At 52.6% G+C, this 19,208-nt stretch overlaps 2 protein-coding genes across 5 annotated transcripts; one reads left to right on the forward strand and one right to left on the reverse strand.

The window, feature by feature from the left end:
• Scnn1d (sodium channel epithelial 1 subunit delta) lies at positions 1-3,906 on the forward strand. The gene is given in 9 exon segments (XM_052715288.1): positions 1-266; positions 725-971; positions 1,122-1,271; positions 1,437-1,566; positions 1,569-1,595; positions 1,684-1,782; positions 2,187-2,590; positions 2,623-2,795; positions 2,958-3,906. Coding segments are annotated over 9 exon segments (1,620 nt in total). The 3' UTR covers positions 3,082-3,906.
• Positions 3,907-4,561: 655 nt separating this feature from the next.
• On the reverse strand, positions 4,562-19,141 carry Acap3 (ArfGAP with coiled-coil, ankyrin repeat and PH domains 3). Of its 4 annotated transcripts, XM_052715677.1 has the most exons (24): positions 18,976-19,141; positions 15,177-15,234; positions 14,490-14,609; positions 14,218-14,271; positions 13,133-13,191; positions 12,444-12,627; positions 12,053-12,097; positions 11,871-11,966; positions 11,694-11,768; positions 10,915-10,926; positions 10,155-10,267; positions 10,014-10,065; positions 9,703-9,803; positions 9,519-9,630; positions 9,076-9,284; positions 8,917-8,986; positions 8,713-8,807; positions 8,435-8,637; positions 8,091-8,198; positions 6,930-7,028; positions 6,623-6,843; positions 6,334-6,443; positions 6,149-6,259; positions 4,562-6,055 (listed from the first exon to the last, which is right to left on the reverse strand). In XM_052715677.1, exons 1-24 carry the CDS (start codon positions 19,020-19,022, stop codon positions 5,908-5,910), a joined length of 2,502 nt encoding a protein of 833 aa, XP_052571637.1. In that variant the 5' UTR covers positions 19,023-19,141; the 3' UTR covers positions 4,562-5,907. The 4 variants fall into 4 exon arrangements, with proteins under 4 accessions (XP_052571637.1, XP_052571639.1, XP_052571638.1 ...); XM_052715679.1 differs by lacking the exon at positions 10,915-10,926 and having other exon boundaries at positions 14,544-14,609; XM_052715678.1 differs by lacking the exon at positions 10,915-10,926.
• Between the last annotated feature and the right edge of the window lie 67 nt (positions 19,142-19,208).

A 19,208-nucleotide genomic window follows, 5' to 3' on the forward strand; every position in this document is an offset into this window, starting at 1 on the left:
ATGGCTCTCAAGATCTGTACTTCTTCATTTGCTTCTGTGCCAATGCCACCACCCACAGTACTATCTATCTGCCTTGTCTGTTCCTGACAAAACCTAATTAAGGCAGCATCCTGGGGGATGCTGCTCCTGAGTGCCCTGGGGGTGCTCTACTGGCAGCTTGTGCTTCTATTAAAGTGGTACTGGAACTACTCAGTCACCATGGCAGTGTCCATGCATGAGTGTAAACTCTTCCCATCTGTCACTCTATGTGACATGAATGCACATAGGTGAGGGTCTGGGTGTTGTCAGCCTTAGGTATGGGCTCCCCAACATTTATTTCAGCCTGAAATGTCTCCCTGGGTTTGGTCTCAGATGATACCTCATGATTTAATTTCTCCTAATCCCTGTACCTAGTCAGGACTTCTCAGATCTCAGTGGCACTGCTAAAGGAACAACAGACATTACTAGGAGCCCATGGTTGAGGTGAAAGGGAACTTTATGGGTCAGTCTGAGATGGGTTGCAATGATAGGGCACCTCAGGAGGAAGGATCAAGTAGAATTCCAGGTAAGGAGTGGATATGAGCCTGCCAGAAGGGCATGCAGCCCTGGAAATGGCCAGGCTAGGGACTTGACCTCAACTCTGAAGTTATGAGAGTGGGCAGGCCCAGCTCCTAAAAACGCTTCTCTCTGGGGTTGAGAAGGGGGACGGACTACTGTCGTTGCTGGACACACAGGGATGCTGAAGTCACATAGTGCTGGATCACCCTGTTCCGTGTCATAGGGAACCCTATAATGATCTACCCAGGAATACTGACCCTGCCTCCAGGCCAAATGTCATGCACCAACATCTGGAAGCACTTGATGCATTTTCCTGGGAGAGCGTCTATGCTCTCTACAAGTTCAAATTTATTGAAGGCTGGGACACCCCCTTTTATGAAATCCCCAGCCATAAATCCACTTCTAGCTGGATCATGGGATTCATTTGCACCATTTGAGTCATCTGGACATCCAAAATGGGCTTTAGACCAGCAAGTTCTGGGACTCAAGGAGGTGAGGGTACTTGTGTGCTGCTGTGCTTCAGAAGGCTTTTCTAGCAGGGAGAGATAATGGGCTGTGCCTGACCTGACCCTGTGTCCTCTCAGCATAACAGTATTGGTGGCAACTGCTTCTATTGTGCCTACCCGTCAGCTGTGCCAGCTGCTCAGGAATGATATCGCTTCCACTACTTGGTCATCTTGGCCCTACTCCTCACTGCCTGGGAGGACAGTCACCAAAGTCCTGGTGACTACTTTGTCTTGTCCTGTCACTATGACAGTGAGGGGTAAGCAGGGTAGGACTGGTGGGCTGCTCCCCTTTATCCCACCAGCAAAGTGGTTTTATCCTGGGGTTCATCCGGTAAAAAGCCAGGAGTTAGTTGCCCAAGGCTGGCTACAAACAACTCCCTGCACAATAGATAGGCTGTGCCCCCTCAAGGCATACATGACAGGGTAGAAGGTGACAAGTATCTAAACATGGCCTTGGGTTTCTGGCACATCCAGAAGTTCCACCATAGGACCTATGGTAACTGCTATACCTTTAAGGGTGTCTGGGTTCACAGAGTCCTGGCATCGCCAATGGCGAGGGCTAACCCTCAGCAGGCATCTGGACATGAATATAAAGTGGGTTGGGCAGGTAGCCTCAACATTTCTTCCTTGGCTTCCCCAGGGATCAGCCTAGTCCTCAGGGCTAAAAGGCAAGATCATCTCCCTCTTTTGTCCTTGGAGGCTGGACTCAAGGTCATGGTTCATAGGTATGACCACACACCATTCTAGAAAACAGTGGCTTTAGCTTCTGACCAAGGACTCAGAATACCATTGGAATTCTAGAAGTAAGCAGGGCTATTGGGCTTCTTGTCCAACCCAGGCACTGAGGTAGGGCAGGGCCTCAAGTTGCAGTGAGCAGAATTGAAATTCCTTTTCCCCAAGACAAGGTGCCTTCACTTGGAAGTCCCTATGGATGGCCTCTACATTGATGGTGCTAAGGGCATGGATATAGGACTGCTGTATAACACCCCAAACACCAACCATGTGTAGGCAGGACTCGCAGCTTAAGTCCTTGCTGTCTCTTCAGGTATGCCTGGTGTCCTGCTTCTAGCAGCTTATGGTGGAAATCTGCTCCAGCTGGAGCCCAGTTCTGCAGTCACAAATGACATCCAGCCTGAGGGTGAGCCTGTCATCTCCTTTGGGATTGCTGGGGGTCTCTAAGGCAGTCACTCCTAATGGGCCTTCTCCACAACTCGTCAGGTCACGGCTTCTACCGATTCTACCAGGACCTGGAAACCCACCAGCTTTCTTGTCTTTCCTACTGCCCCAGCCCTTGCAAGCAAGAGGGGACAATAGGGTTGGGAGTCAGGCATCAGTTCCCCCAGAGAGCACTACAGGATGACTGGTGGTCCTGTCTCTCCCAGGGTGTCTTTGTACAAATTCTTTGCAGGGACCTCCAGGTAGCCTTCAGCCAAGTCTACTGTGAGTCTCACAGAGCAGGTGGAAGTGGTGCTCCTCACATCCCACTGTACTATTGGGGTAGGGAGAGTGTGACCATGCAAGCCTCTGTGCAAGACTGGATCGTGGCTATACTTAGAAAGTAAAACCCATGGAGCTCAAGCTGGAGCAGGAGCCAGAGGTGGGTACACCCCCAGGGACACATCCTGTCTCTCCTCTGCCAACCCCCTTATACTTCTGTCCCTACCCTAGAAGCAATGTGTCCAAGATGAAAATTCTAAATCAGGAGTTTAATTACCATATTGTGGATGAGGCAACAGTATACTCTGAGGAGTGGTTAGAGAGATGCTGGGCTAAGTGTTGGAAATAGAGCCTATGGCTAACTACTCTCCCTTTTCTGAGATGGCTGGGTAAAGGCAGACCCCCACAGTCCTGTACACAGGTGGGGTACAAGAGGCCCTACTGGACCTATTGCCTGTCTACCTACAGGTTCCACAGCTGTTGTGCCATGAGCAGCCTCTGGAGACTGTGGTTCGGCTCATCTATCCTGTCTGTGCTGGAGCTGCTACTGGATGTCACTACCCTTGCCCTGCTGCTGCTGGGTTTTCACTGTCTCTGCTGAGGGAAGGTGTCCTGGCTGGGAGTCAATACTGCTTCAGGGCAGTCCCATACCACATCAGAGGCCAGCCAGAGCCCTCCACCCCAAGCTTCAGGGGATGATGCTAGAGGTCCAGCAGGAGATAACTCCACACAGATACTCCCAGGGTCTTTGGAGGAAGTTTCAGTGTAAGAATTGGGCTAAACTCCAGGCCCTTGAGATTTTGTTTGCTTGTTTGTTTTTCAAGAGAGGGTTTCTTTGTAGCCCTGGCTATCCTGGTACTTATTCTGTGTAGACCAAGCTGACCTCGAACTCAGTGATCCTCCTGTCTCTGCCTCCCAAGTGCTAGGATTAAAGGTGTGTGCCCGCCATTGCCCGGTTGTTTGGTTTTTTGTTTGTTTGCTTGTTTTTTGGTTTTTTTTTGTTGTTGTTGTTATTTTTGAGAGAGAGTTTCTCCGTGTAGTCCTGGAGCTTGCTATATAGACCAGACTGGCCTCAAACTCAGAGATTCTCCTGCCTCTGCCTCCAAAGTACTGGGATTAAAGGCATGCACCACCATCCCCGGCACTCCCTTGAGATCTTGACAACTGAAGTAACCCCAATAGGTCCCTCAGCCTAATGTTGGGAGCTGTAGTAGCAGTGGGCTCCCTAGTTGCCCAGAGTGTGCCAGACTAGCTATCTGAGAGCCCAGAAAGCAGTACCAACCATCTGACCCATGCAGAAACCAAGTATATCCAACACACCAGGGACTCTCTACCCACCTATCCCACCAGGTAGTGGCCTCTTGGGTTGAGGGGATCCCAAGACATGGCTGAGAAGTATCCTGGGACTCTCTAGACTCCTGAACTCTAATCTGTTTGGTTATTACATTTGTCTGTGCATGTTTCTGACACATGTCTATACATACACACACACGTGTGTGTGTGTGTATATATATATATATATATATATATATATATATATATATATACACACATATCAGATAGAACCTGTACTGGCTTTAAGGCAGCCTCTAGGTAAGCAGGAATAAAAGTAAATCTAAGTCAAGACATCTACTGACCTTGGGCTGCTCTACAATAAAATAAGTCATTCCATCTGCTGTCTTGCACATATATGTGTCTCCCCAATCACCTACATCAGGGTGATTTGCAAACCTTAGAATGTACCTCAATGACACCTTGAAACAGAACATAGCAAACACACTATAGGTAAGGGAAACTGGGTACAGATCAGGGACGCCAGCCCCAGCTCTTCTCACTGTGTTCCTCCTTATTCCTATCAAGGGATACAGTCTAATTCAGAGAAAGGCAGAGAGGAGAGGACAGGGAACAGGGGCTAAGGGTGTCAGGTGTCAGTTTTTCTGAAAGCATCAGGCCCCTGGTGGCTGGGTTATATCCTCTTGGGAAGGGACAATGTTGGGACTCTGCTTCAGGCTGCTCCCAGACAAACCTTCAGCTGAGACAGAGCCAAGCAAGGCTTGATACAGCAATGAGCAGGCAGTGGATGCAAGCGGCAGAGGTTTATTAAGTGAGAGTGATCAGAGCAGGAAGGAGTGGGGTCCTGCCAGCCCAAAGGTGGCAGGGTAGGTGGTGGGCAGAGCTCAAGCAGGAGGAAGAAGCCGATTCTGCTCTTTAGGGGCCACAGCCATCAAGCAAGGGAGTCAGAGGCCCTGATCCAGTGCCTACCTTACTGCCCATGGGGGCTTCCCAGGGCAGTATTTGCATAGTGACCAGCTGAGTGCCCTTGACCTAACCAAGGGCTCCATGGTATGCAGAGGGGCCCAGCCTCTATCCTGGAACTCCTTCAGAAAAAGGGAAGTTGAAGGCATTGGTGGGCCCCCCAAATAAGGGACCACTGGACCTATCAGAGGCCCAGCCCAAGGAGTGAAGCTTGGGGGCAGGGCAAGGGAGATCTATGTGGGCCTCCCCAGCAGCAGGAAGAGCTGGGATCAGGATGGTCCTTGAGAGTCCACAGAAAAAAGACGCAGACAAAGTCAGAATGAGGTCGTTGTAGAAAATCCTCTCAGTCAGTAACAAAGAACATTGGGCACAGGGTGGAAAGTGCCAGTTGCTTTAGGCATGGGCTCTGGCCCAGGTAAACCAGACAGTGCCTCTGGAGAAGGCAGGGATGGATTTAGGCCCTCAGGCACCAGGACCCAAGTGGCCAGCCACATGGCCTTGGGACGCCTGCGTCCACCCTGGGTGGAAGGCCTGGGCCAGAGTTCCACCTCCCAGCACCGTCAAAGCCCAACCTGGATGCTGGGGTCACTGAGCGAGGTACTCAGGTTGATTCCCTGGGTGGGCTGCCACTCCTGCCAGGGAAGGTGCTGGTGGCCAGCCACCAGCCCCAGGCTGGAGGAAGGGCTCTGGGGGTATGTAGGAAGGACCTAACTAGCAGGTCAGTGTTCTGGGGCAGTAAACATAGGGGCACAAGGTGAAATAGGCCCTGAGGGCAGAGGGGTACAAGGTGACATGGACCTCAAGAGTGGTTTGTGCCATGGACAGCCCAGACCCCTGAAGAAAGGACCACCTGAAGACAGAGGTTCCCCAGGTGAAATGAGGGGCAACAGGTGATGCAGCAGCCCCCGTCCCCCAAATGTGGGGCTTCAAGAGATTCAGTGCTTGGGTCCCTGTCCTCTGGCTGAGCATTAAAGTAGCCAGGAGGAGGGAAGAGCAAGAGAGTGGGGACTCCAGAAATGCCAAGGTCCTGGGCTGTCGGGATGGGCCACGGCTGTCACAGGCAGGGCTGTGGCTAGATGAGGGGCTAGGATCTTCAGGGACATGCAGGATTTCTGGGCCGGGTAGGCTGGGGTCAGGGCAGGGGTCCCTCAGCTGCCCGGCCTGCCAGGCCCTAGCTTTCCTCCAGGTGGAGGCCAATGAACTCCTGGATGCACCTGCGGTACTGCAGCTCTGTAGGACTGCTGCCCGGCAGCGGGCCTGGCTGGCCAGGGGATGCCTCAGCTTCTCTCATCTCCTCAGCCATGCGGGCCAGGCGAAGCCTGGGGGTGGGGAACAGTGTGAGGTGACTCTGTCCCCACTCAGTCACTGTCCCTTTTACAGTGACTACGTCCCCAGGGCCCTGCCTGACTCACAATGTGACAATGTCAGCATTCGCTGCTTGAATGGCGATGGTCAATGGATCCTGCTGCTCCTGGTCCAGGGCATGCTGGTCAGCCCCCCGCTTCAGGAATAGACAGACCTGGCTGTGGGTGGAGGGGCATATTGAGATGGCTCGAAGGTGAGGGGATGGTAGCAAAAGAGATACCATAGAACTCACCCAGTGTGGCCCAAGAGTGTAGCATGGTGCAAGGGTGCCCGGCCAAGGCTATCTCTTTGGTTCACATCAGCTCCATTTTGCAGAAGGAACTCACAGACAATCAAGGAACCCTACAGATCCAAGGAAATCAGACTGAACCAGGAAAGGACACTGGCAGGCCTGTGCACCCTGACCTCCTGCTACGAGCACCCCCAAAACAGGATCAAGCCTGTCTCTATCTAGAACAATAGAATGCACACGTAGGTATGCAGTCTTGTGTGTAGAAGTCAGGTGTCCCGCCTATGCTCACCCCTAGCACAGCCTGCACCAGTGGTGTCTTGCCCTCATCTGCTGCATCAGCCCAGTTGACTTCAGCCCCATGGGCCAGTGCTGCAGCCAGTGCAGGGAGGTCACGGGTGCGTGCTGCTTGGTGTGCCAGTAACCCAGGATGCAGCTCGCGTACATCTGCCAGGCTCCAGGCCTCAGCTTCTCCATCTACCTCACTGCTGGACTCCTCGGACTCAGCACCCTCTGTAGGAGGGTGAAGGATAGGGAGCTGAAACCCTCAAGGGTGTTGAGATGATGGGCTACATGGAGGCAGAGAGGCACACACCCACCTTCCTCAGTGACACTGTCCACCACAGAGCCTGTGCCGAAGGCCAGAACATCTGAACTGCCATCAGAGCTACCTCCAAGACCACTGTCACTGCTTAGACCTGTGGGACCACAGGAAAGGGAATCTTTAGCACTGGGGGTTCCAGAACACTGGAGGAAAGCTGGAGCCCGACCCACCCTTTAGCAGATTCTCCCCTTCAGGAGCAGGATTAGCCCTTATTAGGGAACACCATGGAGTGCTGCCCAGGCTAAAAGGAAAGGAGAGAAAATCAAACAATAGCTCAGAGGGACTCGGGGGTGGGGTGGGAGGAGGGCAGCCTCCTTGCCCAGTACAACCCAGAGTGCCCCCTCCCAGCCCTCTAGGCTTTAAGGTCTTCACCCTGAAGTCACAGCCCAGGCAGCGAGGGAAGGAGCTGTAGAGCCTGGCTTAGGGTGGGTACTACAGCGCCCTCTGCTGTCACCATTCAATCTCATTAGTTCAGGGTTACTCGCAATTGCTCCCTACCTACATCAACACCTGTGTGTGCACACGATCCACACTTCACACATTACACCTTTTTTTTTTTTCCCCAGAGAGAGTCTTACAAATGTACCCAGGCTGACCTTGAATTCACTATGTAACACAGGACGGCCTTAAATGCATTACAATTCTGTCTCTGCCTGTGAGTGCTGAGGTTATAGGTGTAAACCACCATGCCCTGGTTTCTACATATTACTCTTGACAGTTGTGTGCTCAGCCTCAAGTTGGTGGTCAAGATAACTCTAGCCCAGTGGTTCTCAACCTTCCTAATGCTGCCACCCTATAATACAGTTCTTCATATTGTGGTGATCCCCAACCATAAAATTATTTTTTTATTTCATAATTATAATTTTGCTACTGTTATGAATCGTAATGTAAATATCTGATATGTAGGATATCTGATATGCAACCCCAAAAGCGGTCAAGACCCACAGGTTGAGAACTGCTGCTCTAGCCCCTCTGGATGTTTTTCCAATCTTAACCCTGTCCCAATCTCTTCTTCAAGTTCTTGAGCAAGTTTTATCCACCTTGTCCACTCTCCAGAGCAGCCTCAACCATTCCTCTCACATTACTTTGGTGAGGATGGGGTATGGCTCTTGAGGGACACAGAGAGCATGGGAAGGGAATCTGTCCCAGCACTCACTGCGTGGACCAGCCCCAGCAGCCCCTGCATCAAAGTAAGAGAAGAGGGAGTCCAGCTCATCAGGGCAGAAGAGGGAGTCTCGGCGGAACTTGCGCTCCACAGTGCCAGCTGCAAGGGATAAGACACATGTTCAGATGATGAAACTGAGATCTGAGATGGGGAATGCCTCAGGTCATTGAGAGACAGTCAGAACTCCAAGGTGCTCATGTAAAGCCCCACCTCCAGCCTACCCAACACCACTATAACATTGAGGGTTTGGTGGCTCCTCCCAGGGCTGCATTGAGCCTGTCCCCAAACCTGCCCAAGTACATGAGCACAGGTGCAGCTGCTGGCAGCCCTCCCACCTGAGGACAAAGCAGCGATGGAGGGCAGGACAGGCTCAAGCCGGACCTTGCGGCGGGTAGTAGGGGCGTGGGGGGAGCTGAGAGGGCGCTGGCACTTCTGTGCCCTCCAGCGTCTTGGGGCTTCCCGGACTGGTGCAGAGGTCAACTTCCGCAGAAACTTCTTTTCAACGTATTTGTCCTTGATCCATGCTTCTTTGTCCTGCCTGGACCAGAGGTGAACATGAGACTACATCCATAGGCTGGGGCCCCCATGGCCAAGCTGGCTGTCCCCACCTCACCTGGAACTATTGGCTGTGGGTTTTCTAATGCCTGGGCCCTCACACTGGGCCTCATAGATCTGGTTCATGGTGCTATTTCCAAGCTCACACATCAGCTGTGGGGTGCAGTGTATGTGGATGTTAGTCCAAGTTCAGAGACCTAAATCCCACCCTTGCCTCCTCAGGGCTCCTGTGGGCATCATCTTCAAGAGCCCTTTCACACACCTTTAGCAGCTCTGGCTCCCAGGAATCCAGTGTCAGGGACCGTACCTTGGAGCAGTGAACACCCAAGCTCCTGGACAGAAAGGGGACAGAGATGGGCAAAGGTATGACTCTATCCAGAACCTCGGCCAGCCCTGTCTAGCCAGAGTCAAGAAGGACTACCTGTGGATGCCTGAGCACTCAATACAGAGCAGCACACCCAGGTTGATGCTGGCCCAGCGAGGATCTGGCTGGCCACAGTCGCCACACTGGCTGTTGCCAGCCACACTCTGCACACGCTGCAGCACGCTCTCGCCCTTGACTCCACGTTCCCGAGAGTCCGTGGTGGAATCAATGCTACTTGTTGATGGTGACGCTGTGCGGTCCAGCCTCTGGTGAATGGTGTGAGGAGGCACTCAGCCCTTCAGGAGCTTGTCTCAACTCCCCAGGAGATCCCCAGTTAGAAGGGTCAGCACAGACTGGGCCCCTTAAACACAAATCTGCATGCATGTGCACATGCAAACACGACACATACACACATGCACACACGAGCTACACAAGCATGAATGTGGCCTGGAGGAGCAGTTTCGGGAGTACATAGATACACTCATGTGGAAGCAGCACACCTCACTATAGCAGCTGTCTGGACTTTCCCGGTAGGCAGAGGCAATGCTAGCCTGCACAGCTTGAACCCAAGCCTGTCTCAGCTTCTCAGAGTCAGCCTGCAGCATACAGCTCCTGTAGGAAGGGGCTGGTCAGACTGGGTAAGCAGGGCTTTCCCCAACCCTTCCTGGGGCTGGGCCTCCTCACTTGGTAGGTGACACAACTTCAAAGCAGAACCTCCGTTCAATGTCCTCACATGGCTTCACAGAACATAGACGTAGGTCATCTACCACCACAGTCAGTGCATCCTGTTGGCAGTACAAGCTTACCACTCTCATACCCATTTTCTCCTTTATCTTAGACTCAAGCAATGTGTTTCTAACTCTCTGCTCCCCTGACCTTTTGCACTTTGGTGCCTGTCTGTGTCCTCAGCCCTGTGCCAACATCCACTAAGCAGCCCGACCCATAGTCTAGATGGAGAGGAGTCTGGCCAAAGGTGACCCTGTCCCCCAGCACACCTTGAGTTTCTTCTGGTAGACCAGCTGGCTGTTCTGAATGGAGAACCATCGTCTGGGTGAGGAAAAATGGGAGACAAGAGGTCAGGCAGGGCTAGCTCCACATTCACTCTGCCCTCAGCCCTGCCTAAGGAAGGCCCTTACCGGTTCCATGTCTTGAAGGCATTGCTGGCTCTCTTAAAGAGGTAGCCCTCCATTACCACGCCACTTGGTGCATCCACATCAAACTCCACTTTTGGCTCATCATAGGAGAAGTCCTAAGAATAGAGCTGGCCCTCGGGGAGTGCCCATCCTTGAAGGATCCCATCCCCTCTCAGGCTCATCCCAAACAAAAGCTAAGGTGAGGCACATGCTCAGGGAACCTCTGCCCATCACAACAATTTCCTACCCAAGCAAGGCCCTTTGTCTAAAGACCCTATGGGAAGATCCCTTGTGTTCACAGCTGGTCCTGAGTACTCCAGCCCCCACTACTAGGCTTGCAGGAATAAGCAGGCTATGATCAGGAAGGAAGCTGCACTCCCTGTCTGCCCCCGCCCCATCCTGAGTGTTTCATGCACTTTGCCAGCTGGGCCTTCTCCAGCTGCCTGACAGAGCTCCATTCAGAAGCCGGAGAGCCTTGGGTGTCTTGTGTGTCCTGTTGTCTGACAGGCCAGGCCAGTAGAGGGAAGAAGGCCTTACCACCTGCTCTCAGCCTGAGCAGGGGAAGGAAGACACAGCTGCCACCACTCCTGTAGGGGGACTGGTCAGATTCATCTTGCTGGTGCTACCAACTAGCTGGCCTACAGGTTCCTCCCAAAGGGCAGCAGGAGCACTGAAGTAGGGAGGTGTCCTCAGTGCTTAAACACCCCATAAAAAGAGCATCTGAATAGCCCCATGTATATACCCCAGAGTGCAGCTCTCTTACCTGTAGCAATGTCTGAGGCCCAAGCAGGAGGGAGGGGAAAAGAGAAAGAGAGAGCCAGTGAATGATGACTTGGCTCCCAAACACTGCCAGGTTCTTTTATCCTACCTGCAGTCAATCTCTGCCCTGGGCAGGGAGTGGCGAGAGTGGATGGGACCACTGTCCAGCAGTTGAGCAAAGGCTCCAGAAGGAGCCCATGACTAGTCATAGAGGCACCCACAGCCTCTAAGGCAGTGGTTCTCAACCTGTGGGTCATTACCCCTTTGGAGGTTGTAGATTAGATATTCTGCATATCCAATATTTACATTACAATTTATAACAGTAGCAAAAGTACAGTTATGAAGTAGCAACAAAATAATTTTATGGTTGAGGGTCAACCATAAACATGAGGAATGGTATTAAAGGGTCACAATATTAGGAAGGTTGAGAATCGCTGTTCTAAAGGAATGAGGTTCCAGGCCCCAGCTCCAGGCCTTCCATTTATTAGGCTCACTGTATCAGAGTCAGCCTGCAGCATACAGCTTCTGTGGCGAGGGGCTGGTCAGCCTGGGTAAGCACGGCTTTCCTCAACTTAAAGATGAGGCCCCTCCCTTTCCTGCAGATTCAGATGACAACTGTTGCAAGGCCTAATGGGTAATAAGTGGATAATCTTGAGAAGAAGGGCAGAGTTTGTGGATGTGTTTACTGGAGCCCCAGATCAGAGTTGCGGAGTGGTGATGAGGGAGTAATGGCCTTTAATGATATTCTCGCATATTCTGGGGGATGGGGCTGCAGGGCCTCACCCGTTGCTGGATGGCAGCATGCTTGCGTTCCATCTCACGCTTTTCCACTGCAGAGTCAATCACAAGCTGGTCCAGCTGTGGGGAGGGTATCACAGGAAGGCAGTAGACCCCTTCCCAATGCCTTAACCAGGAGCCCCCACTGAAGGCTCAATCGTCGAGCCGCTCCTGTAGACTCACCTCAGCTGCCAGCTTCTTCATGTAGGGGTCCAGCTGGTGCAGAAGGCTGTATCCCTGCTGGAAGAAGCTGTACTGGGCATGCATGAAGGACAGCATCTGTAGGTGAAGAGCAGAGCCCAAGTGAGGCTCAGCTCCCATTGTTCAAACTATACCCATAGGTACCTCCCAACACAAGCACTCACAGAATCTAAGATCTCAAACTTCTTCTTGGCCTGGAGGACATTGATCTGCCAGAGGAAGAGCAAACAGATGAGGTGTCAGAGCCCAGAAGCTCATGGCCTAAACTTTTCCAGAATCCACTTGGACTGCTTATAATACTAAAACCCCCAGGTAGTTTTCAGGTCTCTGTATGGTATTAGCTTCATCCTCCCCTGGATCCAGTCTTTCCCCTTGTCTAAATATGAGGTCATATCTGGATGAAACCAAGAATTCTCATCCTTGCCCATATCCCTAGAGGCTTCCAGTATAAGATCAAGACATCCACCCCCCTACTGCTTACCCTACCTCCAGGCCTTTGCAGAGTATCATCCCTACCCATTGGAGAAGACACATCTCTACTGCCCCACAACTAACCTGGAGCACATAGTCCAGTGCCAAGTGGCGGAAGCACTTCCGGGTGAGAGTGAGGGCACCCGTGGCTTCCTCTACTTCATGGGGTCGGTGCCTTGGGGCTTGGGCATTCCTCACCAAGGACAACTCCATGTCTTCCCGCACCTTGTCAAACTGCTTCTTTGTCTCTTTGAACTTCCGCACATCCCTGAGTGCCAGCCATGTAAGGTGCCAAGAGTCAGAGGTCAGAAAAGAGTGAGCACACAGAGGTTCCAGACAGCCTGGGATCTCTCACCTTCTCTCTTGCCACACATCCCCCACTGGCTCCTGAGAATCCTGGACTCTACCTAACTTTTTCCTCCCTCTTCTCTGTTCTAGGACTTCCCAACCCTTCACCAGCTTACTCTACATCTGTCCAGCCTAGACCCCAGCCTTATCCCTGACTCCAGATCCATGTGCCAAATGTCAGCCTGCATCTCCTCTAGGGTATGAGGATAAACTACAACTCCTGCTAACTCCTGCTTCCTCTACCCTGCCCAGTCTATCCCATGTCCTAGCCTTTGCCCCATTGGTTGAACCTCAGAGGGCGAAGACCTCTCACAGCCTGAAGCCTTGGCCAAGGACCTGCTGCCCCTTTTATCCTGAAGATGGAACATGGAATTCAGCTTCTACCACGGCATTTGGCTATAGGGCTGGGGGCTCTGGTCACTTACTCTTTGACAAAGTTGTGGAGCTGCTGACGCACCGATCTCTGGGCCTGGTCAAACAGGATCTGGGACAGAGGCAGGGTGGAGTATATTAGGGTCACTACTGACAGGACAACGACAAAGTCCAATTCCCCTACCAGATAAGAACTGGGATCCCTGCCCATCTCTTCCTGAGCCCCAGCTCTCTACAAAGAACACTAACTACAGAGCCTGTCATGTATCAAGGAAGCCTCTTGCGGGTCAGGGGTAACAGCTGAAGCCACCTGCTCATCTTCCCACCTGGCTCTTAGCCAGTCTGGAAGTCAATATGATGGCAGGCAGGCCTCTAAACTCTACCCTTAACATCTACATTGGCTATCTAAGGCTGACTACCAGCAACAAGAAGGATTCAGTCAGAGTAGAGAGCTCTGGTAGGGCCTGGACTGGGGAAGGTGGAAGGTGATTACTGGAAACTGTTTCACATCACCTTCCACACATACTCCTGACCCACAGTGACACATGGAGGAGGCCAAACAGGGGTAGATAGACAGAATGGCAGCTGCCAGGATGAGCCATCCCAAGCTGGTTTATTTCTGAGCTTCCCCTGGTCTGGCCAAGTAGGGGCCCCTCGTTTAGTCTGGGACTCTGATTCCCAGGCAATGGTCTCACCCACTCCACTGAGGCTTAGCCTGTTCTTTGTGTCTATGCACATCAGTGCTGGGGCCTTATGAGGTTACCAAGGCCTGACCAGAAGGCAGTGAGGCTGTCACACAGAAATAAGTTGGCCTAGAGGGGAAAGCTCTGCCCAGCAAGACACTGCTGCCCCCAGGTGTGAGCTGTGTGCTGCCTCCTCTGCCCTAGGATTTAGTCTGGCCATAACTCGGGACACGGCAGCTCCCCCTGGAAACATCCCTCACATTGCACTAACTCACAGATTTGGAGTGGCTACCATTTCTATAGATTAAAGAAGCAGAACATGGCCTTTCTTACTCATGGCTACCAGTTCAGCTACCTAAGAACCAGTCAGCTTTGCTCTGGTCTAGGTAGGACCTTTAGGAGACATGGTGTGGAATCAGATGGAAGTAGAGACCCCACATGCCCCATGGGCTTACCGTGTGATAGTTGACCATCTCCTGCAGGCTGTCTCCAAACCTCTGCAGGCATTCCTGAAGAAAAGCATGGGGAAGACCACACTGGGATGAGCAGTGGGGCTGAGGCCATACTGGCCCTGTGGGTAGTGTCTCCTTCAAGTCCATAAAGATTCCTCCCTGCCCACAGGTTAGCGTTAGGTGGACAGAAGCAGAGTGCAGACGCCCAATGTTCATGATCTAGACACCCTTTAGGGGGCTTTCTCCCTTCCCCTACCACCACATTGGCCCCTCACCGAAATGACAGTGTCACCCTGGCACTGCTGGGACAGATCTCGGACGCCACTCACAAAGAGTCTGTTGGTGGTAACATAGGCTTTGCCAGCTTCAATCATGCCACTGCACAGTTTGACCAGCTGAAAGTGGGACAGAGTGGGCAAAATGAGGGCTTGACAGTTTCTCTAAGCTGGTAACTTAGATCTGCCACAAGGCCAGGCCATAAAAGATACACTTCCAGCCAGGGGCAGCCAGAATTCAACTCAGGCCCATTAGAATCCAGACATAGTTGCCCCCTTTCAGTTCAGGACTAGGGACAGACTACAATATCTGCCTGGTATTCAGAGGATCATCTGGAAGGAGAGGTTAGTGCCATCTGAGCCTCAGCTCTGGACTGAAGGGCTGGCAGGACAGAGAAACCTCAAGCAGAGGACACAGGGCTGGAGTGTGAGTATGGCCCCACAGGGTCAGAGGGCCAGACAGCACATAGTCCCTGCCTCCCCTGGCTCTGAAGCCTGCTCCCTCTCCCCTTCCATACCCTTATCCTTGGCCCCTACCCCAGTCATACTAGGTACAGCAAGTACAACAGCTGTTTCCTATCCAATAGGCATCTCTGACATAGGCAGATATACTTAGAGTCATCCCATAGTTCCAGACTGGGCTAAGAAATGCTGGGCCTTTTATGTACCACCAGGTCTGTCTCTTACCTTGTCAAGTTTAGCCTCGATCTCAACCACATCAGTTTCTACCTCATCAATGGTTGCCCTACAACAAGAATTGGGCTGTTAGATCAGCTGGAGTTTCATCTCCTGTTGCATCTCCCTTGGACTTTTGCTGCCAGATGGGGGCTCCAGGAAACTGAGGCTGAGAGAGGCAAGCACCCTGGACATAACTAGGACCCAGGCTCAGCACTTTGGAGCTACTCAGAGCCCCCTAGACAGGCTGAAGCCACTTAGCTATATCATGCATATCTCTCTCTCTCTCTCCTCTCTCTCTCTCTCTCTCTCTCTCTCTCTCTCTCACACACACACACACACACACACACACACCCTATAGTGTAGCTATGCCCTATGAACACAAGTTTAAGCAAGTCCTTAGAACCTAAGCATAATAACACTGAAGTCTCATGCTATGATGTTGGTGCCCATGACAGTCTTCTCTGGGACTCAAAGTTGAACTTGGACCCCCATTTGGACAGCCTCTCCTCAACTGAAAAGAGTCTGTCTTTCACTTCTTTGCCCCAACTTCAGGCCACTTTGGCCTACAGCTAAATGACACTAAAGAAGGCTTGTTATGAACCAACAGCTAAGGGACAATGCCTCAAAGCAGTAAGAAAAGGACCTCCATCTCCCTTGACCTCAAGACTCCCTTTAGCTCAGTCCAGCCAGGACAGATGGGTCTCTTTAGAGTCCATCCTTAACAATCCAGCCTGATAAAGAAGATGCCCTGGGGAGGGAGGAGTTAATGATGACATCACCAGGAGAAGCCAGGGAGAATCCCGGAAGCCAAAGGCAGATGGACCAGGCACGTGACACCCCCCCCCCCCAACTCCAACTTGGGAACAGGAAATAAGGAAATAAGGGCAGGCTCCCAGCAGTCCCCCACCTCACATAATCAGTTTAGCTGGTGAGCTACACCCATCTGGCTTGCATGGGAAGAGGCATCTTGGGAACATAATAGGCCAAGGGTTTAGGCAAACCTCTAGGAACAAGTCTTACACTGGCTGGGGGTAGGGTATCAGAGGGGAAGCCATGTAGTCCTGGCAGCTCCTCACCCCATTCTGCCCTACTCTCTAGAAGGACAAGGAGAAAGATCTGTTTTAGGGTTTCTCCTGAGTAAAGGGCTTGAGAAACACATGGGACATAGTTTAGTGTGTCCTCAATTATGACCTGGGACTGAAATGGCCAGGCTGTCCTAGCCAGGACCCTCAAAGGTCCTGGCCATCAGCCCCATCCCTTCCTGAGGGCAAGGCACCATGAATCCTAAAGCAGAAAAGAGGCAGCAACCGAGCAGCAGCATCTGACTAAACCATTGGCAGCCATGCCTCTAAAGGATACCCCACAGCCTGCCCTGCTTGGGAAAAATGTCCTTTAGCTATGAGCCCAACACAGGCCACTACAGGAGGCTCTGGTCCAGAACTCTAGCTACCATGAGAGCCAGAAGTTCCCAGAACACAGATGTAACTATCTGCCTAGGAGAGCACTATTCAGGGCTTCCCCAAGCAGGCCTGACAGCCCAGACAGCTGCAAGTAGAGCTGCAGCTGGCCAGGGAGCCAGGAACTGGGAGGGGCTGCACCAGGAGCTGACATATGTACTCACAGGGATGTGGGAACATGGTGGGCACTTAGTAGAGGCTCAGGGAGCCAGCACTCTGTCCTAGGAGTCTCTCAGCACTCCCTTCCTCAGCCAAGGAACTGAGGCATCCCCCTTCTGCCCTATGCCTGTCTTGCCAGCTAGGGACTTCCTCAGCAGCTTGGAGGTTGAGGAGGAGCCCCCTCACGAAAGCCATGACTCAGCGCTTAAAGCCCCACCCAGGGCAGGGCTTACAGCCAAGGCTGGGCGGCTTCTCTTCCGGGGCTCCCCTACACCCCCACCCACAGCTTCAGGGACTATGAGACATTCCTAAGGCTGTCACAAGCACTTATCCTAGGCCAGGAGCCCCAAAGCAAAACTCCCACCATTTCCAGGTTAGGGTCTAGGCTCCACCTCACTTCCAAATCCTTCTGTCAGGCCCATGCTGCCCTAAAGGTTCTTGGCCAGAAAGATCAAGTTATAACCTCGGTAACACCTTAGAGTGGACAAGGTACTCTTCAAACCCATCAAATCACAGCCCACCCCAAATCACTGAGCCAGGTTTCCATGATCCCAGAACCAAAATCCAGAGAGTCATCCCCCATTCCAACACCCCCTCCCCCCACCAAAAGAAGCAATGTTAAGCCTAAGCAGCTGCCACACCTACTGCAGCCCACAAGTCCAACTGGCTGGCGGTAGCAAAGAAGGCCCAGAAGTGAACGGATTTCTGCTTAGGCCCAAACCCCTCCACGAGGCAGAATGGAGCCAGAGCTTCTCAGAAAGGGATCAGGGCGAAGATAAGAGTGCTTCCTTGGCCGTGCTTCCTTCAAGCTTGGATGCAGAATTGTGGGATACCTGAGTCTCTCAGAGCACTCAATCATTCAGCGATAGAAAATAGGAAAGCATAGATGACTGCCTCAAGTCCCCTGACTACAATCAGTGGACACTCTTGGCTAACTCTAATGCTCCAAAGCTCCTAAGGTGTTTCTTGCTGACTCTCTTGCAAGGTGGTTTGAAAAGAGCTGGACTGGGGTAGGCCCCCAGAGACCCAGCATGCATAGGTGGTTAAGCACACATGTGCAAAGGCATGATATAAGCTTATACATAAACATGAATGCATGCATGTAGTAGCACTGGGCACACAGACATGTGTTCCAGGGACATGGTGCACACATATGCATGGACATGTACACCCATGTTAAAACACATACCTGCATACATACATCAACATGTGTCTAGTAGCATGGCAAACATGGTTCATGAATCCACAGAGAGGTGGCACATGCCCATACGTGTGTGCACCCTCACTAGGCTATATGCATGCATCAAACACACCAACTCAGTATCACACTCACCTACACATTCATGTGCATGGTCTGGCACCTCCTCAAAGGAGGGGCAGAGTGGCAGAACATGTTCCCCTATGTCTATGCACATACAGAGGTAGGGGACCTCATGAAGGTGTGCAATTTCAAATGACACACAGGAGGTACTCCATTACTGTTTGCCAAATGTCACCCAATGAAACAGATGCATATCGGTGTGGGGCCATGTGGTTCACACAGATGTGCACGACTGTATATCCAGGAACAATAAAAGAAACAAACTCATAGGTGAACAAGGCCAGTACCCTCCCAACTAAACCTGACTTCCTCATCCCCACAGCCCCCACCTCTCCAGGCTCCTGGTCACTCATACCACCCTTCACTCTCACCAAGGTGCCCATCTCAGGGTCTGATGGCTCCAGCTGGCTGCACCTATACACTGCTCTGGACATATGGGCCAAGATAGAAACCAGGGACAGATGAAGCAGGGTGCCAGACAATCCTAGCCAGAACTGGACTACAGGGCCCAGGGGGAGCTCAGTACTTGTGGCATACGAAAGCACAAACACAAAGGAAAGTGGACAGTTCTAGAGGTGGCACTGAACGCAAATGCCCAGTAGTACACGGTTGCCCAAGGCAGTCCAAGCACTCACCCCCGCGCGAGGTGATCAGTACAGGGGCGTCTTTTGTTCCGGTCCCCCGAGGCCGGAGGCGGAGCTGTGCGGCTTGGGGACCGCGACTCCGGCTCCGGCCGGTTTATCCAGGCCAGGTCTTCTGCACGGTCCAGGTGGACTCGGAGCGGTCACGAAGCTGGACATCCCTTCCCCGCCCCCGGCACAAAGGCGGCTCCCCATCCCTGCTGGTGCCCTACCCCAGGCCCGCAGCACACCTGAAGCGCGGCGAGTCCTTGATGCATTCCTCGAACTCTACCGTCATGGCTGCGGCGAGCGACGCTCACTGGACCGAGGACCACGACGCGTCGAGCGGCATCCCCGGCCAGTAGACGGTCCGTCGCACCCGCGCAGCGCTCCGCGCCCGCCCGCCTCGGAATGAGGCCGGCTCGCCGCTGCCCCGCCCCGCCTGTCACCGCTGGGGAGCGTCGCCAAAGTCTGCCGCCGCTAA

The sequence above is a fragment of the Peromyscus californicus genome, unplaced genomic scaffold (assembly GCF_007827085.1).
Source record: "Peromyscus californicus insignis strain IS unplaced genomic scaffold, ASM782708v3 Scaffold_5__1_contigs__length_169319896, whole genome shotgun sequence".
Lineage (NCBI taxonomy): Eukaryota > Metazoa > Chordata > Mammalia > Rodentia > Cricetidae > Peromyscus > Peromyscus californicus.